General features: G+C 50.8%; 1 protein-coding gene across 2 annotated transcripts; it reads right to left on the bottom strand.

The window, feature by feature from the left end:
• Nucleotides 1-285: 285 nt before the first annotated feature.
• PLP1 (proteolipid protein 1) lies at nt 286-16579 on the bottom strand. 2 transcript variants are annotated; one of them, XM_054040674.1, is made up of 7 exons: nt 16367-16579; nt 9402-9588; nt 7564-7825; nt 5378-5546; nt 4577-4650; nt 3272-3337; nt 286-2517 (listed from the first exon to the last, which is right to left on the bottom strand). In XM_054040674.1, exons 1-7 carry the CDS (start codon nt 16368-16370, stop codon nt 2446-2448), a joined length of 834 nt encoding a protein of 277 aa, XP_053896649.1. In that variant the 5' UTR covers nt 16371-16579; the 3' UTR covers nt 286-2445. The 2 variants fall into 2 exon arrangements, with proteins under 2 accessions (XP_053896649.1, XP_053896650.1); XM_054040675.1 differs by having other exon boundaries at nt 7669-7825; nt 16367-16578.
• Nucleotides 16580-20780: the final 4201 nt, after the last annotated feature.

The raw sequence follows: 20780 nt of genomic DNA, 5'->3' as shown, positions 1-20780 counted from the left end.
TGCTGATATTTTTTTCAGTCACGTCTTTCTGATGCCAGGTGCTAGGGTGAAAAATCCTCAAAGGTATTTAGGTGACATCAATGGGAATTAGGTGCCTAAATACCTTTGAGGCTCTAGGCCTAGGTTTCTACGGGGACATGTCTAGTGTATCGTGTAGCAGGACCAGTGCTTCTGCTTCCATCCGGTGTGACATCAAAGAGTTATTATCAAAGCAAGCTCACCAGAAAGCAATCTCCTTTGTGTCCAGCTTGGCGGCCAACCCAGAAAGACAGGCGGACAAGCGGGTTCAGAATGGTCTTAATTTTAATTTATTTTCTTTAATTTTATAAAATACACCTTGTAAGATAAGTCTCTAAAAACTTGCTCCTTTTTATTGGTTAAAAAGTTGAAATTCTAGATCAGAAATGAAGGAAACACTTTGAGTTGATTAACTTTCGTTTTTGTGGGTGTGTTTGGATTCCAGGAGTGGGAGGGTGGGGAGGAAAGGGGGAGAGGGGTTGGTTATTTGTTATGTTATTAAATCAATACAAAATACAAGACTTCATTTTCCTGATCTTGACTGGTTTCTTCCCACCCCATTCCACCCTACCCCATTTCATCCCACCCGCTCCCCAAACCTATGTGTACTGGGGAGTCTAACCAATCTATGTCAGCATACATGGTGGCAAAGATGCACCATGCTCCCTGCTTGGCAGGATTGCTGGCTGACCCTGTCCCTGCTGAAACCAGTGTCAGAATCGCTGCAATGAAGGAGCTACAGTCTGCCACTGAAAGTAGTTTCTTCAATAAATAAACACCAAGCCAAATTTCTTTACCTATTGTTAACAAAAACAGAAGGGGAAAGGCTGGAACCAGGAGTATTCAGCAGTCATGGACTTTTTACTCCCTGTCTGTTGGCTGCTGTGGTCGTTTGACTGCTGAGAACTTCTGGTAATGGCCAGTCTACAAAGGGGAGCAGCTTCTCAATCGGAACCTTGCCCTCTCTTAAGCATGTTGAAATAATACGATCCTTTCCCCATCCTGGTGTCTCCAATGAAAAGGGAAACATGGAAATCTCATTCTAAGTTTGGCTGCATACGCAAACATTGGCTCATAAACTTGCCCAGGGAGAAACACCTACATGGAAGCTGGAGGGTTTGGATTTGCACAGAAATGGCCATATTTAAAGACTGTGCAAATCCAGTCATGCAGAATGTGCTGTGCCCCCCTTAGTCATTTATTTAATTGCCTTCTGAATGACTGGCCATGGTCAAAATGAGACACTGAATCTTTCAGGTTTTGGCCAGTTTCAAAATATACAGCCTGGCTCATGGGAAACCATTGAGAAAAAGGGAGGGCTGGGAGTGGGGAAAAGGTTAAATTTGGTATGAATCAGAAACAAATCAAGATCTTCGATTTACAGAACATTATGGAAGCAAACGTCACCCGAAGAGAAGAGCACCATTGTGAAGGTATGACAGAGTTCAATGTGCACAGCTGGTTACAAGAGGAAAGATGCGAAAAGACATACAGTCCAAAGAGTTATCCCGTGTCTACAAAAGGGACCCCTCTGGGTTTACACTCTCAGGCCCCTGGTTAGAGAAGTCCTTCTAGTCCAAGCTGGTATCCACCTCTCCCCTACTGCTTAGGACCTGCAGTAGGGGACACAGGGAATGTATCCCATGCAATGCTGAGACAATTCTAATCCCTATTTCTGTTGAGGTGTAAGACCAAGAGTCCCTTTAGTCTACAGAGACACCAAGCTCCTTTATGCTTTAAGTAGGGTTGGCTGGGTTAAGGAAGTGGGATTCTATGAGCATCGGGGTCTGTGCTCTCTCCCCATATTGGGAAGATCCTTGCTCTAAACCCCTTTTACCCTGGCTGCAGCATGCCGATTAAGGTAAATTCTCTTTCTTTACCATGGAGAAGTCCTCTTCTCCTCCATCTGCAGTATGAAGATGGAAGCAAGTTCTGGGTCTTTTATAACAAGGAGAGTCTCTAGTGATGGAATCAAGGCCAGGCCACTTCCTCCTCTCTCTATGTAGCATCTTTCTCACTCATGGTAGAGCAACAAACATTGATTCCTGCCTCCCAGAAGCAGGAAGGCTTGTTCCTATTTCTAGGAAGTGTCGGGAAGTTGGAGTCAATCCCTCATCTGCTTTTCCTGGTTTTGGTCTGGCAGGAAATCCTCTTCGTTTAACTTCCCCTATTCCCAGCAAGACTTGCTGCAGAGCAACATAGCTACAGACGTACACCGAGAGAAAAGTGCATGAGGACGTATCCATCATTGGGAGTCTCCCCGTCCTTGTGATGCTCATCGTGATGGATACAATAGAGGAAGAAGAGGGAGAGTCAGCGGTGAAGATGGAGTTAAAGTAGGAGACCTGGTATTGGATGGCTGCATTGTTAAAGCCTCGTGGTTAGAGAAAAAAGGGCATTTCGGATATCCCGGCTCCCTCTGGCAGACTAGAACTTTGTGCCTCGGCCCATGAGTTTGAGGACGGCAAAGTTGTAAGTAGCGGCAATCATGTAAGTGAGCTGTAGTGGGGGAAAAAGAGCAAGTGAGAGATAGGAAGATTCAAACCAACATTCTCTGTGCAGCGAAGCAGGGCTGGGCCAGAACCCCAGATGGTGTAAATCCACAGATATCAATGAAGCCATGTTGATCTTCACCAGCTGAGGATCTGGCCTACTCTCTCCATAAGCCCCCGCCCCTTTCAAACTGATTAGCCATCTCTCTCCAGGATGCCTGAGATGGCCTTCTTAACATCAGTCAGACACTCTTCTCCAAGCTTTTTGGACGCCTTTTATTTAGTTGGACCAACAATAAGTTTACCAAGGCATAGTCAGTTTTCAAGGAATGGTCATTTTCCCAACAGTTTCAGCAGCCCATTCACCAGCAGTACTGGTGCAAAAACACTAGCATGGAATATCTCTGATGAAATGTAAGTTACGTGAGGCATTCAGGGAACGGCTGCATACAATACAGCAGAGTGCTTGTTGCAGGGGGTTGGACTAGGTGGGTCGGATGGTCACATCCAATCTTGTCATCTGCGATTCTATGACACTATCCACCTCTCCTTATGATCCCCACCTTCCAGCAGCAACTTCTCCTGCTACCTTCTTGGTTCTAAAAAGCACGGCTCTGCTCCAATGAGCAAGGGGAAGAAATAACCAGGCATTCTGTGTTAAGTGCGTTTCTTGACTACCAGCTGCCTTGTTTTAATGTTCTCACCTCCTAACAGCATCTCTTAGGATGAGAAGAGAAGTTTTAGGTGGAGCATTGACTCACCAGTGAAACCAGTGTGGCTGCAGCACCAACAAATGCGGCAATAAACAGGTGGAAGGTCATTTGGAACTGCAAGGAAATAAAATAATGAGTCACCATTACAAATGTTTCCCCAACAGCAGAGACAAAGGGGGTTTCCACAAGGTATCTGCAAACAGGTCTCTCTTCACAAAATTTGGACTGGATCTGTGGAGCCAGTCAATGAGATGGCATCCCAGCAGCACTTGGTAGTGATGGGCATGAGGGTCTGCTTTAGGCACATTCATATTCATCCAGCCTTGGCCCTTCTACAAATTGCTCTACCTGTGGCCTTCCAGTGGTGTCCTGTGTGGATCGCCTAGCCTAGGGGAAAGAAGGGTGTTCTATCTCCATTCAGTGAGGGAGGATGGTCCAGTGGTTAGGGCACCAGCCTAGGACTTAGGAGATCTGGGCTCAAGTCCTTCTGCTACAGACTTCCTTTGCAACTTTGGATAAATCACTTAATCTCTCTGTGCCTCGACTGTCATCTGTAAAATGGGGATAATGGGACTTCCCTACCCACAGGGATACTGCGAACTGCTCAGATAATACAGTGATGAAGGACAGATGTGTACCATAGACAGATGTGCTCTCTGTTGGCATTTCCAACAATAGATCTCTGTCCTATACAACATGGCCACCTCCTAGATAATCTTGGGCTCCTCAATGCTGTCTCCTCAATAATTCACTGTCTATGCTGTTCGCATTCAGTGTTTTAGGCTTTGCTACCCTGTTCATCCAAAACAACTCAGCTCTGACCTGGAAGGATTCATATTTTTGCTCACTTAGAGAGAGATTGTCAACCAGCAACACCTATGCTGCTGTATAGACATTAAACCAGGTTATGTCAACTCTTCTAATCTCACTGGAACTGATTCTGATCTCACTTGCACCACTGCAACACACTGACTTCAAAGGAGTTACGCTGGTGTGAGTGAAAGGAAAACATGGCTTGCTAATTCTGTGATCACGTCCAGCTTGGAGCCCACTGCCTCTAAAATGAGACGTGACATCACGTGATTTTAATTTATCATTTAGATTGTGATAGCACTCAAAATGTGCCATGCGCTCCCCAAGCACAATGGGGCCATGCTCCATGCCTCAAAGACCAACCTACATTTTCACCCAGCCCTCTATACATATCAATTCATAATGCAAACCCACAGCAATAGGGTCTGACTCCTGGCACCGAGAACTCCAACTTGGCTGACGGTGCCAAACGTCTTTGCCTCTCCTGATCCAGGTACCTGCTCAGAAGGAATGGCTGGCATGGCCCAGCAGTGCACTCACCTCAGGGGTCTTACAGATGGACAGAAGGTTTGAGCCGCACACCTTTCCTGGGAAAGCATTCCATGGAAGGACACCTACATGAGACACAAAAGTCATCCAGGATGAGCTGAGTGGAACTCCACAGGGCACAGGAAACCTGGCTCAGTCTTCCCCATTGTGAGCCACTAATGTATGTAGAAAGTGGGAAAGGCAGGTCAGTTACTTAGACAGGAGAGTGGAAAGAAAGTCATTCTATTCTAATGGTATGAATACACTGCAAACACGGGGCGTGACTGCAGCTTTAATACAGCTGGCTTGGCTACTGGCGCAGAGAAGCAGTGGCAGGATGCACTTTAGCCTGGGCTGTACAAGCCCACCTGGGTAAATACTTGGGTGTGGCCCATGCTGCTATGCCTCCATTGCTACCAGAACCCGAGTTAGCTGTGTTAAAGCTAGCTTGGGTATGTCTACACAAGCTGCAGTCACACCCACGGTTGCAGTGTAAACAGACCCTCAGTGTTTGAGATACATCTAGCAGCAAGTGCCTCCAACTAAATTATGCTATATCTGCCCGTCTGTTCTATCCACCCCAAATTGTCACATCACCCTTCCAAGACCCTGCTGATCCCACCCAGACGTCTCTGCTCATAATTCTCTGCTGCATCATCGGCTTTTCTTCAAGAATGTCTAGAATGCAAAGCCAAATCTGGGGGCTGCTGGAGTCAATTGAAGTCAGTGGCAAGACTCCCATGGGACCTGGGTCTGTTCCTGTGTCTTTGAAAAAATGGTGCTTATTAGAGAGAGATGCAATCCAAGGCTCACCATACATCCTGGCATCAGCACACAGCGTGCCTATACTGGCAGAGGTCTTGGTGGGGAAGGCAATGGACTGGCATGTTGACCAGGTATTGAAGTAAATGTAGACGGGCACAGCAGAGCAGGCAAACACCAGGAGCCAGACGATGGTCAGGGCATAGGTGATGCCCACAAACTGAAATGGTCAAGACAAGCAAGATGGCAGGAAAAGGGTTAATGTTCTGCCAGAGCCTTCAGACATGAGAGCATGAGACTGGAGATTTGCAAGCAGCCTGACATGAGATGCAATGCAAGGTTCTCCACCAATCGGAAGGAAAGAGAGAGCACCTCCAGCAGACACAACAGGGCAGTTGTCTGCCTGTCGGAAGGCTAGAGAACTGATGCCATGTGTGTTTGTGTGTGTGTCTGTACACATGCGTCAATATCAATATGCACACAGGCACACACCTGTATATAGACACACACTCACAATTGAAAAAATATATTTAAGTGAGGCCAAATTTTCAAAGTCAGGCACACGCAACTGTGCACACGTTCTTGCACCTGGCTAATTCCTGTGTGCCAATATCTAATCTGTGTGTGTGGATTGGGTATCTACCTACACACCTGGCTAGGGCAGTATTTCACTCGCCACAGGCATGTGCCAATCCTTGATTTGCACACACACACACTGGGGATCTGTGCGTGAAATTCACTGATGGGCATAACTGGGCCTTGTGCAGCCTTCAGTGCAGGGGCAAACTGTTCTATGGGCATCAGCAGGCTGTGTGCAAACCAGTGAGTGCAGTTGTATCCACCCAATATTGAAAATCTGGCCCATGAGGTGCAAAATAAATTATCTTAAAAGGAAACCACAGCCGTTCTGCTCAATTCCCCAAGGCCAGGAGCACCCTTCACCGTTTCTGTAAGCTGGGAATTGCAGATGAAATGAACCTTTTGAATTAAAATTGGGATTAAGGCCTAAAAAGCTGCGTTGTGTCTAATAACACATGGGACATGCTGTCAGATTGCCCAATCCTGAGAGGTGTTAAACCTAACCTCAACCCCCAGTTTTTCAAGCCCCTTGTAGGATCGGACTTGTAGAGAACTGCTGGCACTTGCTGTACTATTGGCTTAATGTTGGATGTTTAAACAAGAAACAATTTGTTTGAAGGTCAAGCTATAAAACTCTCCTTCTAACTGCTTTAGCACTGCCTCATCTCGCTGCCTCCAGACACCTCCTGATGTTTCACTGCGGCACTGTCACGTCCATGACTGCCCTGTCATTGCACAGTGGCCAAGGTTTTGAAAAGTGGCTACTGATTTTCGGGCACTCAGTTTGAGACACAGCAACGGGGCCTGGCTGTCAGAGGACAGGAGCTCAGCCCTTTCTGAAAAGCAGACCCTTTTAAGGTGCCTCAAGCTGAACAACCCTAAAACTTGTGACCCCCCAAACTCACAAGTCATGAATCGTAGTCAGTAGCCGCAGTGGAGGCCACTGGTGGAGGCAGATTGCCAGAGTCATTGCTGCCTTTGAGCAGAGGAGGACTGCCAGCAGCCGGCCCAGAAATAATAAAAGACCCATTCCTTATTAGTCATTAAATAATATCTAAACATCCTACCAGACCACTGCACAAACACAATGCAGAATACATATGTTTGTGGGGAGGGAACATCTTTGGGTTATGTGGAGCACCCAGCACAATGGGGCCCTGATCTGGGCCTACAGGGACTACTGCAATACAAATAATAATCACTGATAACTCCCGGGGCTGAATCCTGTGGGGTGACAGGACCCCTGCAACTGCCAGTGAAATCAACTGACTTCAAACAAAATGCTTTTTGTTTAAACATTAAAATTAAAGTGCAACGTCCAGCAAATAGAAACAATGGAGGGGCTTGAAGAGAGGGGGAATAAGGGTGGGGAAGGGGTTAACAAATAAGAGGTCAGCAAAGGTGGCAGGAGGTGTAGCTGGGGTGGTGAGGAGTGCATCTGGCTGTGGGGAGCCTCCGGTGGTGGGGCAGCTGAACCGGCGGGGTGCGCTTTCCTTTTAGATGCCATCGAATCAGTGCAGCTGTTCCACCAGGTACGCGACTCCACCGGAGCCTGTCAGCCGGATGGAACAGGGCTGCAGTCTCATGCCCATCAGTCACGTCAACCTGCACAAGTGTTCCAGTCACGTGAATTAGTGCCAAACCCTGGTTAAGATCACCTTGTCGGGATGTCCTAGCCATTTTCCCAAACACTGACACACCCGCTCCAAAGAGTGAGCTTGATGGTGGCCTCTGGAACCCCTCCCCTTCTGGCCCCCTGTTACCGTAGCGCTGAGGCCCTTGCCGCAGATGGTGGTCTTGTAGTCGCCAAAGATCTGCCTGACGGCACCAGTGGTGTAGAAGCCCTCAGCCAGAAGGAGGGCTCCATAGAGGAAGAAGAAAGAAGCCGTTCCATAGATGACATACTGGAACGCGTGGATCCTGGAGGGGACACAGGGAAGAGACAGAGACAAAGAGAGGGAAGGAGAGAGAGAAAGATAACCTCTTAACTCTCATTGCAGATCTCCTCCTTCAAACCCCCTGGAGCGATAGGATGCACCACAGAGAGAATCTCTTCTGGGAGCCACCAGCAGCGAGTTCCCCTCCCAGGAAAGACAGAGCAAAGGATGGCCTACATGAACAGCTCCCCAGGACTTACCTAGAGCCTGAGAAGCAAGTTCTGACCTCTGCTACTCCCCCTCCACTCCAGAATCAGGCTAAAGCGATCAGGGAAGCTACCTCAAATGGGAGAAAGGAGGGAATAGGCTAGGGAGGATGAGGAAGATCCCAAAGGAAATGACCAATGGAGCAGGCAAGAGGTAGGGAAAAGCATCTGCCTGAATGGCTTATGGGTGGCACAGCAGGGAAGGAGAAAAGGAGATACCTGGTCCCATGCCTGTGTATAAAGCCAGGCAGAGAGCGTGGTAAATCGAGGGCAGCGAGACCTGCTCTGCCTGGCAAGTATGGCTACCCTGCGTTCTCCATACCTACCGAGAGCGGAGGATCCAACACTATATCCACCGTACCTAGCAAGGGTCAGATAGAAAACACGTGTGAAAAAAACAAGATGAAGAAGGGTCCCCTCCAGGCAGGGAGAACACTCAGCAGTCTCACCAAGCCTCTGCCATAGGCTGGACTGAAAGAGCTCATGGGCCCATTCAGTGCTCAGAACTCCCCTGAGTCAAAGCAAATCTGGCAGGCATGGACAGCCCCATGATCACGGAGTCTTAACAACAGCCCAAGGTGATGGGAACAGGGCTGAACTAACTGCATGCCCAGAGATTTGTAAAGGGGGTCAATTCTTCCCATTGGGATGAAGGAATCATTTGACCATCTGTGTAAGAAGCAAGCAGATCAATGACCCCATAGAAATGGATCATGGAGCCTGTTTCCCAACCCAGCTGCATGTTGATACCAAGATAACCAGCTAACCCATAACAGGCTTGGGCTGTTTCAGAGCTGGGTGTGAAGGTGGCCAACAGGTGACGGCATGTTATTGCCCAGAAGTTTTAAGAATTTCTGGCCTAAATTTTCAAAAGTGACTGGTGATGTTGGGTGCCCTGATTTTTGGGTGCCCAGTGTGAGACTCCTGAAGGGGTCTTGATTTTCAGACAGTGCTAAGCACCATCCCTCTGAAAACGAGGCCACTTGAAGGTGTCTCAAGTTAAGCACCCAAAACCACAAGTCCCTTTTGAATCTGTTTTCCAGAATGTGGACTCACTGCACTGTCAGCCCTGCAGCCTAGTGGTTAGTGCTCTGCACAACCCTGTGGGAAAACCAGCTTCAGATCCTGGCCCCAATCTCATTCTCGCTGGGATGGCAGGGACTAAGTTAGCTTAGTAGCCCAGGGACTCAGGCAGCATCTCTCACAGCTCCACACTAGCCCGAGTGACTGCAGAGCTGTGCGGAGTTCTGATGGGAGTCCTGTGCAGCCCTCCAAAGCCAGGGGAGTGATGGCTGGGAAGCGGGCCCTGGAAAGGGGCATCAGTGTCTAGAGCATGAGAAGACGAATACTTACACGTCAATAAGATACTCATAATCCTGGTAGTTTTTTGAGAAGTAGGTCTCAATTAGCCGCTCGGTGCCAGTGAGTGCTTCGTGCCCACAGCCACAAAACAGTGCTACCCCAAAGAAACACAACCCAGTGGCAACCAGCGAAGCAAAGGGTGCCCCTATCAGACATCTTGCGCAGCACTCTAACCAACCTAGGGAAGAAGAGAGAAATCAGCTCGATCACAGAGCTCTGTCATCATCCCAAAGGGGTGGCACACTGTCAGGTAGGTTAATGTGCCCCTCCCCGCTCCCTGCCCCATGAAAAGTTTATTAATAAAAACTAATAAAGGGAGGGAAACAAGGGAGGCTTAAATAACCTACTAAGAAAAAAATGGTTTCCCCAATGTTAAGAAAAATGCAAACATCCATCTGCAGGGCTGGAGAGCCAAACTCAGTGGCATTGACACTGCAATTGTGGGTGCTCTGCTCTGTAAGAACACCAGATAGAGAAGCTAAGATCTAATTCTCAAGTTTTAGTACTGGGGCTCCCCTCCTTAATATCTGAGCCCCTCACAGGTTAATTAGATAGGATATGGTGTTCCCTGTGGACCTCCTCTGCATGTGAATGAAAGCATTGCCCTAGGACACAGGAACAGGGAAATGAAATTGACTAGCTGCTAGCAACACAGGTGAAACTGACTAGTCTCCATTTTGGAAATGTCACAGGGCGAGAGACAAATGAGATGTTAAAAAGGCTTCCCACATGAATAATGGGAGCTGTTGTGATGGTCGCAGATGAGAACTTTTTTTAATGTATGATTTTTACCTTGGCATTGAAGATGGAGGGTGATATTTATGCACTTCATTCTTACTTAAGCCAACACCCACTTCCCTCCCTACTCCGCCCCACCGTGTTTTTCTCTTCCCGCTGAAGAATGGGCCCATAAGATATCCACAGGGTCACTGGCAGTGATGTTCTCCCCTCCCCTCAAGTGCAAGGTTACAGCCTGTACTGATCCCTTCATGGCACTGAGAACAATGGGGCTTTGTTCTTCCCTTGCCAGCTTGTGTATGCTCCTCAGTGTTCGCCATGCTCGGGGGCAGAGTAGGACCAGGGGAAGCAAACAGGGAACAATGGGTGGACTATTCAGTTACCAGAGGTTTGGAACCAGCATCTCGGTCAGCAGTAAGTGCTGGTGGCTGCTGCGGGGTCTGTATAGCTGCATCCATGGGAGCGGCAGGCTGGGATCAGGCAGGCCTCCTCAGCATGTGTGACTCATGGCAGACAGGTGATTCTGCAGCAGGGCTGGACCAGTGCACGAGATGGAAGTGGATTCCATCAGACAGCGTGATCTTCCCATCGACGTCACTCTCCAGGAATGTGCTCCCACACCCCAGCCAAGCAGCCTGAGCTCCTATTTTGGCATCCTCGCCGTTGGCTACTGCAAGGGACTGGGAGCCAATCCAAGAGGAACGACTGACCTTGGGCCTGATTCTGCATTCACCGATGTAAACCAGGAGTAGCCGAGGGAGTCGCACTGCTGTGAGATCAGAAGGAGGCCCTGTGTGTGTGAGACCGGGCAACCTGCAGCAAAGTAGCTTAACTTCCTACATTGTACCTAAGTGGCTTAACCGACCCAGCCCGGAAATTGGGAGGTAACGGGACACCCAGGCCACTGTCTAATCTAGATGATAGCTAGCTAATAACCAGTAATAGCTATCATTAAGCAAAGACACTTCCAGCCCATCCATCGTTACCCAGGAGCCTCTGCTGAGCTCCTCAGCAATGAGCATTCAATACCTATTTCCTGACACAAAAAGGTTAGGCTCATCAAAGAGGACTAAAGGAGTTAGGCACCCAATTCCTATTGATTCCTAATGGGATTTGGGTACCTAATCTCTGCCAATCTTTGACAATCCCAGCCTAAACGCTTGGGTAAATCTGGTAGTTTTGGACAGAAAACGGAAGGATTTTAGTCTGGAAAAATCCAGATGGACTTCTTTAAAGTATTATGTTATGGGATAGATTCCTATGGGAGGTGGTGGAAGCCCCATCACCTGGGATGGTCAGACCCAGACTGGAGCAAACGCTAGAAAATGGGGTGTAAGGAACAAGCCTGAACTGACCTGGGAGATGAACTGGATTCATGGTGCTCCTCTAGGTCCAGCGCCTAGGATTTGCTATGAGATGATCTTCAGAGAGCTCCTTGCACCCTAAGCCACATGCTTTGCACTGTGAGAGGCAGTCACCTTTCAGGAGACATGGCCCATGGAAGAGCAGTTGCAGGAAATTCAGAAAGCTACGACAGCCCCTGATTCAGTGAAGCCTCCCTATTCGGGAAGGGCGCTTAAGCAAGTTGCTTTAACCTTAAGCATGTGCTTAAATCCCGTTGAAGCGGGATTCAGACACACGCTTAACACTAAACATGTGCTTTCCTGAATTGGGGCTTTAATGCTTAGCACTGCAGCTGCAGCAGTGAAAAGTTGCCCTCCTTTCTTCCACGTTTGGCATGTGAATTGAGTGCTGGCTGGCCAGCCCAGGAGCCTGAAATCATCTCACCTGCTGGCTGGCCAGCCCAGGAGCCTGAAATCATCTCACCTGCTGGCTAGCCACAAAACACAGACAGGCTTCCCCTGTTCTTTCCCACCGCCCATTAATGGAGGGGCCCTCGTCTGGAAGGTGAGAAGAGCTGGGTCTCTCTGGCCCAGCCAGTCCTTAGTCTGTTGGCAAAGTTTGCCCATGGGGGCACTGACTGCAGGGGTAGCTTTTGGGATATAGACCCCGGGAAATGGGCTGATGTGATTTTAATCTCCAATGAAAGGTGCAATCTAGGGAAGATGCTTTGAAGATGGTTGAATGTCCCAATCTAAGAGGCACTTTGCAAGAATAGGTTTTGCTTTGTTTCAGCCAGAGGCAGCAAGTGAGGGACCGAGACCCTGCGCATTGCACTGTAGATTGTGTCCACACCTCACAGCGATGGATGTGATTGTTCTTGGGGACCTCTTGTACCGGGATCCATCTCAGCAGAGCCCATCCTGCCCCAGTGCTGCCTGGATCTCTCTGGCCTGGGAGCACAGGGGCTCTGGGAGGCAGTAGTGTGTCACATGCTGCAGGAATCTGGGACACAACTGAAGGGAGGCGGGGAAGGCTTCTTGTGAAGGGGGTAAGAGAAAGAGCCCCTTGTATCAGCACAATTCCCGGCCTTGTACCTCAGCCCAGCTGACAAATGGGGCAGAACAATAAGGCCAAAACAACAGGATGAGCCATTGAACTAGGAGCCCTGTCTCTCCAAGTCACAGACCCTCCCATCCCCGGCAGTGCAACACCCCCAGCCTCTGCCACCCTCCGCCCCCCCGAGAACTCCCCCCACACAGTGCTCCCATTGACGGGGCTGATGAGTGCTGAAAGGTCCAGTGTGCTAGCCCAGCCCTGACTGGTACAGGGGTGGGCGAGGAGGGGGTGCAGAGCAGTGAGGTAACTGCATATTGCCAGGAGGTGCCAGAGACAAACAAGGGCCTCAGAGCCCCATAGATCCCCAGTCGGGACAAAGCCTCTTCTGTGAGGCCTCCATGCAGCCACTCTAACAAACTCCAGCGGAGAGCTGGTGTTGGGATTGGGGGAGCGGAGCGTGGCTTCCCGTGGGCAGCCCTTCACTAGCTGGGGAGAGACCCCAGGGGCTGCCCAGGATCAGCCAAAGCTCCCGGGCCCTGGCGATCCTGGCTAAAGTTAAAAAGGTAGAAAACCATCCCAGGTGGTCTCCTCCGAGCAGCACAAGCCTGCAAGACTGCCCGGGTTAAAAAACTTTATGATTATTACTATTGAGGTAGCATCTAGGAGCCCTCGTCATGGACTGGGGCCATGGTGCTAAATGCAGCCCCATCTCCCCTTAGCACAGACCTCCGGAGCAACAGACGTGGCAGAGGCAAAAGGAGGTTCTTTTATCAGAGACCAGCCAGTGCCTAGGGGCAGATGCCTCCCACCCTCCCCAGATTACCCCCAGGCAGCCTGCAGGGCCTCACAGCCTGTTTCCCTTGGCAGACTGCAAAAGTCTCTGCCAGCTATCCAGAGGCAAGCTACTGGTCTCCCTGACAGAGCCCAGGGGGCCCCATCTCTGTCCCTATGAGTCCAAGCGGACCAGGGACCCTGGCCCTCCTCCCCAGAGGCAGACATGGGGCCTTGTGCACTCTGGGAAGGGAAGTGAGAATGCAGAAGAGGGCTGTCCTCTCCTGCAGCCTCTGCCTGTGCTGGAAACTCAAGTCAGTCTGTGGTCACTCCCTGGCTGCAGCTCGGAAAGGGCAGAAAGTGAGCGTCACTAGAGTGCCGTTCTGGCCAGGAAAGAGACTCAGTAACAGGGCATCAGCAATTTCCCATGGTTCCCCCTGCCCAGGCCATTCCACAGCCCCTGGCTCCCCTTGCAAGCCAAAGACTGGTATTTCTAACACAGTTCTGCACCTGACTGGAGTCTGAAAACCAGGGGGCCAGCTTCAAGGGCTCGGTCCAGGAATGAATATGGCCCCAGCCTGTGTTTTCTTGCTGTCTTCTACATCATGGCCACGAATAAAGCCCCCGTCCCTAGAATTTAACAGCCAGTTCTGATGATGATGCAGAGCCAGCGAACAGCAGTGCTCACACGATTGCATCAGCAAACTCAGCAGAACAGACTCAAAGCCCGCCAGGGAGCTGGTCTGGGGAGCAGGAAGGTACCATTTACAGCGTCACGTTTCTGACCACACAAGCAGCCTCCTTCATTCCTTACCAGCCTTGCTGTTGGGCCTGTTCTAGGCCTCTGGCCTTGGTGTGACTGCACCTGCCTTTTGCCTCCACCCCCACTCCTCAGCTCCACCCCATTCCTGCTGCGGTGTCCAAAGCTCCAAGGTCTGAGCAAAGAGTTGCCAGGTTATCCCAGAACGAAGCATCTTGTCTGGTTGCCAAGGAAATGGCCACTGGACTCAGACCCAGAAGAGAGCTTTGGACTTCCTGATGCAAAGCTTCAACTGTTAGACAGAGGAAATTAACAATATTGCATCAAAAAGCAGCAGCCTTTTTTAAACCATCAAATTAATGCTGGAAAGGTTGTCTGTGAAAATGAGAATTCATTTCACTCCTCAACTCCCCCTGTGGTTTCCGTTAAATACCATCATCTTCACTTCTTGCCCTATGAGTTGCTGTGCACTGTTAAAATAGCTGCCATGTTTCTCCCCAGAGGTGGCTGAATTTAAGAGGGGGGTATAAAGTGATCATGTGCCTAGCTATCTGAGTGGAAAGCACTCTGGGATCCTTATAAACCTGTCACAATAGCACTTCCTAATTAGATAGCACTTTCCAGACTTTGGATTAACTCACACAACAGCCCTGTGAAGCAGGTAATGGTTATTATCCCTGTTTTCCAGATGGAAAAACTGAGGCACTGAGCACTAGGTTGTTTGCCAAAGGTCACACAACACTTGAGGGGCTGGACTGGAACCCTGGATTCCTGGTCCCTTGCATTCATCACTAGACCATGCCACCCCCCTAAAGATAAGATCACTGGGAGTTTGTCTGTACTGCAATGTATAGGGTGTGACTGCAGCTAGTGTAGACATACCTGAGATAGCTTTAATGTAGCTAGCTTGGGTATTGGAGCAGTGAAGGCGCAAGTAATTAGGCAGGGTCCTGGGCAGGCTTGTACAGTCCACGCTGAAGCCCATGCTGCTGCGGCTTCACAGCAGTGTAGACGTACCCTATATTCCCTATCTGTAACCTGATGGTTGATCTCTCTCTGGTGTTCTCCAGCCTCCCTGTTCAGAAGCTCCCGTATGCAGGGAGTCCAATTCCAAGCTGAAGGTCTGGTCAGCTGGATATGTCTCCTCCTGGCCCCAGTATCCTGGCAGTAGGAATCTACATCTCCCTTCATCCCCATCCCTCTCATCTGTCCCTCCTCATCAGAGACCTCCCTCGACTGATACTCCATTTCCTTCAGTCCTGCACATGCCGTCTGCCCCTCCACCTTGCCTGCAAGGAGTTTTATATTGAAAGCAGATCTGGGACAGAGCCATGTCTGCCAGTGCCACAGCTCCTCCCATGGAGCTGGCTGACCTTGGAGCAAAGCATCATGAGGACCCAGGAAGTCGGAGGCCCTGGAGTCACATCACTGCTGAACCACCCTCCAGGAAGAAGGATGGCAGGAATCAAAGCAGGGGTTCTCATGGAGCCCTAGAGAGAGGGGAGTCAGCTGTGTAGGGTTGGGGGCCTAGCCGTGGAGATGATCTGGGAAAGGTTCTGTCTCGTAAAAGGTGGTGGCAGCATGGAAACGTTGATGACCCACTGGTCACTTCTCAAGTACATTGTGGATTTTGAGAGAGAACTGACAACTACATTAAAATTAGCAGGAGCCTCTGGATCAGATGACTTCAAACTAGCCCCACATACGCTTCCCTGGCCCTGGAATTGGCACGCTGGTTTTCAAGCCGATCTGACTATGGATATGGATTTTAGAGGAGGATGCATAATTTAGCTTTAAACAGAAACCCAGTTGCAACCATTGCTATGGAGCAGCTATCACTGTCTCATAACAGCACCAGCAGAATTTCTTTTCCAAGCTTAGGCTAAGACATTTAGCTTGGAGGCATATCCACCCAAGGCAGGCTCCCCTCTGACCCACAGCCCCTTTCTCGTCACTCCAGTGTCAGGTCACCCAGTCTGCACCTGCAACAGTTCAGTAACAAAACTTGCTAACTTGGAAACTGGAGGGTAGCAAGGCTCCATGCTGCTGGCAGGAGGGCACCCAACCTAGTCAGTTACAGCTTGGCACCTCCTCGCTGGAACTCGCCAGGCACATGGAAAAAGCTGATCATAAGCCCTTACAGTCTCACCATCCTGCTAGGAAGGAAAGTTTAGCGCAAACACAATAACATAGAATTAGTCTCTCCCCCCCTCCTTGAAATCTTGGATTTTAAAGAAACTCCTTTTGTGTTAGCTGGAAAGTTTGGAAAGTTCTCTCTCATACTCACCCATTGCCTCTGGACTCAGTCAAATCCCTGTCACCTCCTTTCCCTTTGTGCCTCGCTTTGTTCAGCTGGAACAATCCTTGCCGCTCTCTCTTCGCTTTACTTTGTCTCTCTGAATATCTCTGGCCTCTTCTCTAGCAAAGAAAAGGACTTTCTGATTGACAGCCAGCCCCCTTAAAGAGACAGGCCACCCTTTTCTCCTCCTTCTCCTCCTATTCTCCCTCCCCCTCATCAGAGCTACTCCCTCATCTTGGGGGTAGCTCCGTAGTACCCTACTGTCTTTGGCTGCCGACGTCTCTCTGCCACAGATTTGTTTGTTTCCCTATTGTCAGAAAGCAGGCGCTCCAGCCGCTTCGTGTGGGCAGATCAGGCAGTCCTGCAGCAAATTCAGTGCTTTTTGGAAACTCTTGAACTAAATCCAAGAGATGGTAGTAGAATCTGAAGGGATTAGAACATTTGATTTAATTTGTATTGACCTTGCTTGGGCCTTACCAGGGGCACCTATACACAGTGTTCACCTGTGCAATTGTTACATATAGGAACATAATTACTGTGACAGAGCACAGATGGCTGAGCTGTCCTTGCCATCACAAAACCCCACTGGGATAGAGTTTATAACCAGCCATAAAACTTCCCACCAGGACTGAATCTCAGGACAGAAGCCCCCTCTCCCAGAAAGGATCTATTTTTAACTTGGGTTTATGTTAAAGGGAGACACTACCAGGTGTGGGTGGGGTTTTGCAAAGCCTTTAGGTTGGGTTTGGGGTCAGTAGGATCAAAATCCAAACCCAAGGTTCCTAGAATCCAGGTGCCACTTTCCCCAAACCCCTAGGTTTCAGGGTGGAGGAGTAGGAAGGGGGCCAGATTCCATTTTTCTCTCCATCTCCAGGTTCCAGTTTTAGAGTGACTACAACTTTCCTGCCCTGGGATAACGGAGAATGAAATATGCCACCAGGGGATCTGATGTGGCCGTGTCACGTCAGAGGAGCATCAGAAAAGGACTGGTGTAACATGGTGGAGTCAGGGTTGGGCTGGCATCTAGCTAGCATCCCTCTCCACCATGCTCATTGGTAACTGACGGGCATGCTCATCAGAGAGATCAAAGACTGAATAGGCCGCCAGGCCCTGGAGATGGTCCTTCTGAGCCCAAGAGATCAGTGGGCCAGGGTGGGAAAGCGCATCCTTCAGCTGCCACACCATCCCTGGTCTATGGGTGAGCAGGACTCCAGTCTCCAGGGCTGCCAAGCCAGCCTCTTTCCCCAGCACTAACTTCGGCCATGAAGAAAAGTGCCCGTGCCCAAGCCAGTCTCTTGTTTGAAGCCTTCCACCCCTACTTCCTAATCCCCAGCTTGCTCCTATTATTGTAATGACAAGGGAGAGCAGAGGGGCTCCAGGCTGCTGGGTCAATGGGAGGCCTCTTTCTAAAGCAAAAGAGTGAAGCATTCCCACCCTGGGGCTAAACCCCACATGCAGGCTAACTTACCCTGGTTAGTGAGCACCTGAGTACATCTATGCCCCTCCAGCTCTCAGCTGCAGGAGAAGGACTGTGATAACAGCTATGAGCACTTAGCCAGGGCTCTCCGTGTTCCAAGCCTAGACCCCAGGCCGGATGGGCATGGAGCCCACAGCACACAGCCCACCTGGGCAAAGCAGCTGCGTCATGCCAGGGAGGAGCTGGAGGGGGAAGAGTTGGCAAGGAAGGGGGCGAGGTCAGGGGATGTGCCTGGCAGCCCCCACCCTGTGGAAATCCCTGCTGTAGCCAGAGGCTACCCCCTGCCACTTCCCTGGCAGCCAGCCTGAGAGCAGGCAGCAGCGGGGCTGTCTGTCTCATAGGGCAAATCCTCTCTGGGGCCAGGTGGAACGTAGGGCCCCTTGCAACTGCACTAGTGCAGTACCTGGCCCTCCCCCAGGGTTCGTCCCCCAGCAGCCTGGAACCGCTCCTGTGGATCCCAGGGTTCCCCCCAAACCCGGATCTCTTGGCAGACCTGGGGATGCCTCCTCCAGTAAATGAGTCACTAGCAGTTGCAAACTCTCACCATCACATCCCCTTCGGTCCCCCTCTCCTTGTGCCCTTTCACTCCAAGTCACCAGCCCTAAGCCACCCCGGCAAGACCCCAGGTTCCCTGCAGACCTGGAGTCCTGCGAATCCTCAGGAAGGCCTGCAGAGGGCAGCGGGGCCCTGCCAGCCTGCTGCCTTGTGCTCTCCGGGGTGGCTGAGAATAAGGCGGGATTGTCTGAGGCTGATAAATAGTTTGCTCTTTGTGCCAGGCTGACTTAAGATGGAAAAGCCTCCGGCTCTACACACTGCTGAGGTTCAGGACATGCCCATGGGCCAGTGAGCTAGCCCAGGGGTGACTTTACATGGCTGCGGCAGCCTCTGCGCACCTAGGACAGGCACCTGGCCCTGCCTCCACACTGGATCTCAGTCAGGGGTGCAGTGACATACAGAGGGAAAGCACAGGGGCTGGGGGGCCTGGGAATGCCAGTCATGTGGTGGAAGCGGAGTGAGCGTGGGAGGAAGCGGGAGGAGGCGGTCTGGCACTGGCAAGGTTACTGAGGCATCACTGAGGACGGGGTGTGAAAGGATAAAATGCTAAGAACTTGGATCCGTGTTGTGTCTGAACCCGACTCCCCAAGGAGCTCAGAGAATGGGCCTGAGCCCTGGCTGCCCCTTGTGGGGTCTCTGGAGCCTGAGCACTGGGCAGCAGGCTGGAACCACACTGGGTTTGGAGGAATAACCCAATGAAGGTTAAACTGCCCAGATCCAGCTCTGCCTTGTCTCCCATCCTGGGAACCCCGGCCCTGCACAGCATCACCTTCTCTATTATCCCCACCCAGCGCTGCCTTCTCTGTCCTCCAGAGATCCCCACTTTCAGTCACTACTGCCTGGCCCAGTGCTGCCTTCTCCTTTACCCTGCGGGTCGGGCTCCCTGCCTAGCCCCAGGCATTGCAGTCCCTGTGCTGGGGAGCAGTTTCTGTAGGTGCTGCCTCTTCCCTCTCCCCACCGAATCACTTCCGCAGGAGATGCGTACCGGTGCTGTGGTGGTGATGGGATCAGTGCTCAGCACTACAACAGGTTCAGTTCTTTTGTCTCCCACTCGTTTTTGTTCCCTCCAGACAGCAGTGGCAGCTAAAGCTGGTTTCCTTTGTGCATGCGCTCGGTGTGATTGCTGCAGTCAGCTCTGCAGGATCATGGCCCGGGAACGCAAACCCCCTGCCTGCTGGGGAGGACAGAGGATATATCAGCCAGTGCTGGGCGGCCAAAGGACCCGATCCTGCCAGGCCTGCAATACAGGAAGATGAGGGCACCCAGCAGGAGACACTCAGCATGGCAGGGTTGAGTTCTTACCGCAGCACTAACTGCTGTGTGTTCCAGATATACACAGGCCAGCTCAGATGCAGCTGGGAGACCCCCTCCCAGCTCTCCCGGAGTTCCCTGGAACTAGAGATGTCAGCAACGAAGAGCGTTCCCCCCTATTTAAATCAATATGTATCTTATTGATGCCAGAACCACAACTGACCAATACGATCCTCCCACCACCAGCCAAACTGCACGCACCTGGCACCAAAAGGGGTTATTCTTGGCACAGACTTCTGACTTGGCACAATGCAATGCTGAAGCCACAAGATCATCCCAGAATCAAAACTGGGCCCTGTTATTGTTAACACGTGGCTGGTCCCTTCTGGGCACCTGGGAGGACTGCCTGCCTGGGACAGGCCAGCAACCATCTCGTCCCAGGTTTGGTCCCGGCCAGCCAGATCCTATTTGGCCTGGATACCTAGGACTGCAGCCCTCAGCAGGATGCTGAAGCTGACAGTACCCAGGATGAAATTCGCAGATGCCAGAGGCAAGGCGTTAGTGAGGGAGGTGCTGAGATGGTTGAACTGCCCACAGCAAAGTATTGAGAGGAGCCTGGGCCTACTCACACCCAGAGCAAGACTTCTCCCACTGCACACTAGTTGGGTGGAGAGCGAAACAACAACGTTATGGACAGAGTCAATACCAAGGGGGAACGAAGAAAAGGAGAGTTAAGAAGAAAAATAGGGACCGGGAAGGAGAGGGAAGGAAAATAATTCTAAGTAACAGCATCCTCCCCAAGCAGTAAGGAGCAGGCCCCAGACTCCATCCTGGGAGAGGATGGATGGATGGATGGATATGGCTTTGTGATGTTCTGCTGGTTTCCCCCTGAAATCTATCCAGGTTAGAACTCAGAATATCTCCCCCCACCTGCCATCCCCCCCAACGCTTTGCCAACACCTGGAGATCCAGCCGTGTTCCCTCTGCTTCCTATGGCAGCCACAGCAATAACAGACCTGGACATGGAAGTCAGCCCACGCTGGCAGGGACGACACAAGAGGCCGAATAGACTCCAGCTCTCACTCCTGCAGCTCTCCTGGCTCTGCAATGCTAGCAGCA

This window comes from Malaclemys terrapin, chromosome 9 (assembly GCF_027887155.1).
Source record: "Malaclemys terrapin pileata isolate rMalTer1 chromosome 9, rMalTer1.hap1, whole genome shotgun sequence".
NCBI classification, from domain to species: Eukaryota; Metazoa; Chordata; order Testudines; family Emydidae; genus Malaclemys; species Malaclemys terrapin.
This window is presented reverse-complemented; position numbering and strand designations above follow the sequence as displayed.

Coding starts and splice junctions, on each gene's coding strand:
- PLP1 (XM_054040674.1), bottom strand. Junction 5,547..7,563: donor GGCTAGGACATCCCGACAAG/GTGATCTTAACC, acceptor TGACCATTTCAG/TTTGTGGGCATCACCTATGC. Junction 4,651..5,377: donor TGCTGATGCCAGGATGTATG/GTGAGCCTTGGA, acceptor TGTCTCATGTAG/GTGTCCTTCCATGGAATGCT.